General features: G+C 43.2%; 1 protein-coding gene across 1 annotated transcript in view; it reads right to left on the bottom strand.

Moving 5' to 3' along the window:
* Nucleotides 1–1,183: 1,183 nt before the first annotated feature.
* LOC124548932 (wiskott-Aldrich syndrome protein family member 2-like) overlaps nucleotides 1,184–6,000 on the bottom strand; it is a 37,937-nt gene continuing 33,120 nt past the window's right edge. The window contains exon 5 of the mRNA XM_047125205.1: nucleotides 1,184–2,524. Within this exon, the coding sequence (XP_046981161.1) occupies nucleotides 2,249–2,524 (276 nt within the window). The 3' untranslated portion in view covers nucleotides 1,184–2,248. The remainder of the gene's footprint in view (nucleotides 2,525–6,000) is intronic.

Below are 6,000 nucleotides of genomic sequence, written 5' to 3'. Positions count from 1 at the left end.
TATAAGTACAAAATTTGTTTTTCAAATTTGTAAATATTTTATTAAAAAAACTCAAACTGATTATGTGTAGAGGTACTAAAGATCATTTTCCTGTTGTTTAATAGAAATAAGAAAAACCCCACTGATGATGATGAAACTTCAGAGGAACGTGTATGGGTTATAGAAGAAAGAAAAATGTGTTTTGCTCAAGGCGGACCTCTTCCAAAAAAAAAAAAAAAATTATTTGTAACCCAACACAGACAGAAGAGCTTCAACCTCAAGACGATTGGTTAGAATTTGTGGCATCTCGTTGTATCGTGAACTTTGATTTCGGGGGATGCCCTGAAGAGCAGATCTCGTTGTGCTTTATCTTATCAGTCGTCCACACTTTTTGGTACCTCCATCGGAGTCAGGCGTCATTTTGTAATTGTATTTGAGTTTTGGAGAACTTCGTTCACTGTTAATTTCTACTGTGATTTTTGACAGTCTTCAGAGCAAATGAATATTTGTTAATCGGAGCCTTGACCTAGATTCCACGAGCCTTTGCATTGTCCTACAACTTTTCCATTGTTAGGCGACCCAATCATAATAAGTATAACCTGATGAGCACCTAAGTTTGTTGTTCTCACTGTGGCACCGTTATCGTAGTGAACAGTGGCCAAACTCAACGAATGGTTGTCTTAAGAAACCAGTGAAAAGAAAGAGTGCTGCACTCGCTCGTCTTGTATGATCAAAGGTTGAATTAACGCTCCTCACCTCTGATCCATCACTGGGGCGCAACTTTTAACTGAGTGCTGTCTAGCATTCCAGTAATAACTTTCTGGTATCCTGGCCCTTCTTTCACCTATTTGAAAGCTTGTTTACCTTGATCAATCTGTGTGATTTTTAATTTTTTTCTGGTCTTTATGAATATGTACATATCTAACTGAGTCTGCAATCTTATTTAAGCAGATTTCTGCTACCCCTTTCCGTCCTGTGATCGTGGAGACAACGTCGAATCACGCCTGTAGCAGGAACGAATAGAATACTTTAGGCACGGGCAGGGTAAGGAGTTGGTAGTGGGTGCTTACTTCCAAGTCTCGCAGCTAGGAACGCAATTTCATCTTTTCACAGTGTGTGTTTAGCACGACGTTCATTCCAAGTGGTAGTGAAGCAGGAAACGACATAGAGGAAAAAGGCATGGAGAGAAATAAGCACGTTGAGGTACATTATCATTTTTGATTTATTTATTCCTAATTTTACTGGCAATTAGTAATCTTTATAATCGTTGGAGAATAATGACACAGCACTGAGAATGTTCAGTTGCAGCTACACTTGCCTATTTTCCTCTTGCAGAAATTCGAACAAAATATTTTTAAAAGCTGATGAATGGAAATGCATGGGTGACAAATAGCACAAAAACTTTGTTACGCAATCTGAGTTATTATCGTGATTTGTCCGTGTCTGTTGGGATATGTCGATTCGCTGAATACAAAGCAAGTTTTGAGTTACCGAAATATGTTACGACTGCATTTTGGTGTTCTCGATGGATCTATACTCCGAAAAATATTGGAAAAATTAAATTTATGGGGTCAAAGAGTCAGAAAATTTAGATTGGGCACAATAGCTATAAATCGGTTTATTAAATCTACCATTCTAACTCAAATAACAGGCTACACTCGGGTACAAAAAAGTACGTTAATAACAGGAACTACATCATGATCATTTATATCTAGATCAAAAAATGTAGGAAGGTACCCAATTTATACATAAGGCAATACGTTTACAGGAAAAAGCACATACTAATTCTGTGATATGTCCTGTTAACATACAACCGTTTGAATAAATTGGGTACTTTCCTGTATTTCATAAAGCAGATGCAGTTCATTGATCTAGATACAAATGATCATGATAGGAGACATGTACTGTAATTAAAGTCTTTAATGCTTCAGGATGTTTTGTCATTTGACGGAAACTAACAGTTTTAATATAGTGACATAGAACTATTGTACCAAAAAAATTATTTTTTAGTAATACCTAGAAGCTGTAAATCATCCAGCAGTCATAAAAGTAGCTGTCTATTCTAGTTACGTTTACTAATCTCCTGTATTTTTTTCATATTATCGGAAATTAACACGTTTGGTTAAGGTAAGTAACAGTTCTGAGTCAGTCAGGACTTGCATATACAACAGTGATGTTAGAAATTGGGAGAATCCTACACCTAAGGAGCATCCGACTTGTATCCCAAATTGTGGACGGTTCGGGCCGTTCCTCACAGAGTAGGTCACGCCTAGACATGGCGCGCGGCCACAACCATAGCGGCGAGAGCGGCGACGGCAGTGGCTATAGTGGAGGGCCGAGCTGTCTGCGGCGCCGCGGAGCTGACGTCCGACTCCTGGGGCTGGTAGCGCTGGTCAAGAACCTGCCGCTGCGGCGGAGGCGGGGGTGGCGGCGCCAGCAGCGGCATGCGGGGCAGCGCCAGTGGGGGCGGGAGGACGAGGCGTGTTGCCGGGGGCGGCGGCGGTGGCGGCGGAGGCGGGCCGTGCATGTTGATGGTCACGTCCACCTGCGGCACAAGTAAAATACACTTGAGATCTACATCTACATCTACATTTATCTACATTTATACTCCACAAGCCACCCAAAAGTGTGTGGCGGAGGGCACTTTACGTCCCACTGTCATTACCTCCCTTTTCTGTTCCAGTCGCCTATGGTTCGCGGGAAGAACGACTGCCGGAAAGCCTCCGTGCGCGCTCGAATCTCTCTAATTTTACATTCGTGATCTCCTCAGGAGGTATAAGTAGGGGGAAGCAATATATTCGATACCTCATCCAGAAACGCACCCTCTCGAAACCTGGACAGCAAGCTACGCCGCGATGCAGAGCGTCTCTCTTGCAGAGTCTGCCACTTGAGTTTGCTAAGCATCTCCGTAACACTATCACGCTTACCAAATAACCCTGTGACGAAACGCGGCCCTCTTCTCTGGATCTTCTCTATCTCCTCCGTCAACCCGATCTGGTACGGATCCCACACTGATGAGCAATACTCAAGTATAGGTCGAACGAGTGTTTTGTAAGCCACCTCCTTTGTTGATGGACTACATTTTCTAAGGACTCTCCCAATGAATCTCAACCTAGTACCCGCCTTACCAACAATTAATTTTTTATGATCATTCCACTTCAAATCGTTCCGCACGCATACTCCCAGATATTTTATAGCAGTAACAGCTACCAGTGTTTGTTCCGCTATCATATAATCATACAATAAATGATCCTTCTTTCTATGTATTCGCAATACATTACATTTGTCTATGTTAAGGGTCAGTTGGCATTCCCTGCACCAAGTGCCTATCCGCTGCAGATCTTCCTGCATTTCGCTACAATTTCCTAATGCTGCAACTTCTCTGTATACTACAGCATCATCCGCGAAAAGCCACATGGAACTTCCGACACTATCTACTAGGTCATTTATATATATTGTGAAAAGCAATGGTCCCATAACACTCCCCTGTGGCACGCCAGAGGTCACTTTAACGTCTGTAGACGTCTCTCCATTGAGAACAACCTGCTGTGTTCTGTTTGCTAAAAACTCTTCAATCCAGCCACACAGCTGGTCTGATATTCCGTAGGCTCTTACTTTGTTTATCAGGCGACAGTGAGGAACTGTATCGAATGCCTTCCGGAAGACAAGGAAAATAGCATCTACCTGGGAGCCTGTTTGTAATATTTTCTGGGTCTCATGAACAAATAAAGCGAGTTGGGTCTCACAAGATCACTGTTTCCGGACCCATGTTGATTCCTACAGAGTAGATTCTGGGTTTCCAGAAACGACATAGACTCATGGGATGGCGATATCCACATATGCAGATGGCGGTAGTATCACGTGCACAAGGTATAAAATGGCAATGGATTGGAGGAGCTTCATCCGTACTCAGGTGATTCATGTGATAGGGTAACACGACGGGAAATAACAGACTTTAAACGAGGAATGGTAGTAGGAGCTAGACGCATGGGACATTCCATTTCAGAAACCGTTAGGAAATTCAATATTCGGAAATCCACATATCAAGAGTGTGCTGAGAATACTAAATTTCAGGCATTACCTCTCAAAACGGGCAACGCAATCGCCGATGGCCTTCACTTAACGACTGAAAGCAGCGGCTTCTGCTTGGAGTTGATAGTACTGGCAGACAAACAACATTGCATGTAATAACCGCAGAAATCAATACGACCAATGTATCTGTTAGGAAAGTGCGGCGAAACATGGCGTTAATGGGCTTTGGCAGTAGACGACTGACATGAGGGCCTTTGCTAATAGCACGAAATAGCCTGCAGCGCCTCTCCTAGGCACGTGACCATATCGGTTGGATCCTGCACCACTGGAAAACTGTGACCCGGTCAGATGAGTCCCGATTGCAGTTGGGAAGAACTAATGGTAGGGTTCGAGTGTGGTGCAGACTTCACGAAGCCTCAGCTCCAAGTTGTCAACAAGGCACTGTGCAAGCTCATAGTGGCCCCATAGTGATGTGAGCTGTGTTCATATGGAATGGACGGGGTCCTCTGGCTCATCTGAACCGATCATTGATTAGAAATGGTTATGTTCGGCTGCTTGGAGTCCATTTGCAGGCGTTCATGGCCTTCACGTTGCCAAACAAACAACGATAGAATTTTTATGGTTCAAATGGCTCTGAGCCCTATGGAACTTAACATCAGAGGTCATCAGTCCCATAGAACTTAGAACTACTTAAACCTAACTAACCTAAGGACATCACACACATCCATGCCAGAGGCAGGATTCGAGCCTGCGACCGTAGCAGTCGCGCGGTTCTGGACTGAAGGGCCTAGAACCGCTCGGCCACCACGGCTGGTGGAAATTTTTGTGTATGAGATTGTGCATCTCAGAATATTCTGGACAATTTGAGCAAATAATTTGGTCTCCCAAATAGTCCGACACGAATCCTATCGAACATTTATAGGACATAATCGAGAGGTCAGTTTTTGCACAAGATCACCGGCAACGCTTTCGCAATTATGGACGGCTATAGAGGCAACATGGCTCAGTATTTCTGCAGCGGACTTGTGCAGTCCAAAAATGGCTCTGAGCACTATGGGACTTAACACCTATGCTCATCAGTCCCCTAGAACTTAGAACTACTTAAACCTAACTAACCTAAGGACATCACACAACATCCAGTCATCTCGTGGCAGAGAAAATCCCTGACCCCGCCGGTATGCAGTCCATGTCACGTCGAGCTGCTGTACAACGGCGGCCAAAAGGAGGTCTGACATGATATTTGAGGTATCCCAATACTTATGTAACAGTTTCAGTTAGTGTAACTATGAGCAGCTACTTCGACACTGGGCTATGAAACAAGAGTTTCAACTAGGTGAAAAATGAAAGTTAAGGAGATGTCCCGCTGACCACGAAATATACAAGGAAACAATCATAAAAGTGGATTGAAAATGGATAGATTAGGCAATCAGCAATAGTCTTTCTAAATACACATATTTTTCAAACACACACATCCAAAGACTGGTAAAATTACAGAGGAAAGCAGTTAAGTGCGTAGCTAATTTTCAAAAATATAATATCGCAAAAATTCATGCAGAAATCGAAACGTGTTGACAGTTTCGGCACTGTATACAGGGTGTTTCAATGTCCTTGCACCAAACGCCTAGGGGTGAAAAACTACGCCGTGGGGAACAACTTTTGTTAGAGACAAAATGTGTAGCGAAGCTTCTCTGTGATGCTAGGCGTCCATTTCTATCGGTTATGCCCCCAGACAGGCAGCAAGGCGCATGCATTCTGTGGCGTGCGTATGCCATACGTGTTGTCTATTTGCTCCGTATGAAAGAGGAGTGCCTCCAACATTACTGTTAAAGGACAAAAATAATAAGATGGCCCATAGCAGTAACAAAAATATAGAAATTTCAGCAGAAACATTTACAAACTGTTAAATTGCGAAAACCACTCAGAGTCAATTCAAAGAAACACAGATACCCCTGTTGAGACACAAGCAGAAATTATAGACCCACCCGATAT

Source organism: Schistocerca americana, chromosome 1 (assembly GCF_021461395.2).
Source record: "Schistocerca americana isolate TAMUIC-IGC-003095 chromosome 1, iqSchAmer2.1, whole genome shotgun sequence".
Lineage (NCBI taxonomy): Eukaryota > Metazoa > Arthropoda > Insecta > Orthoptera > Acrididae > Schistocerca > Schistocerca americana.
The sequence above is the reverse complement of the archived record's forward strand: the minus strand, read 5'-3'. Positions and strand labels throughout refer to the sequence as shown.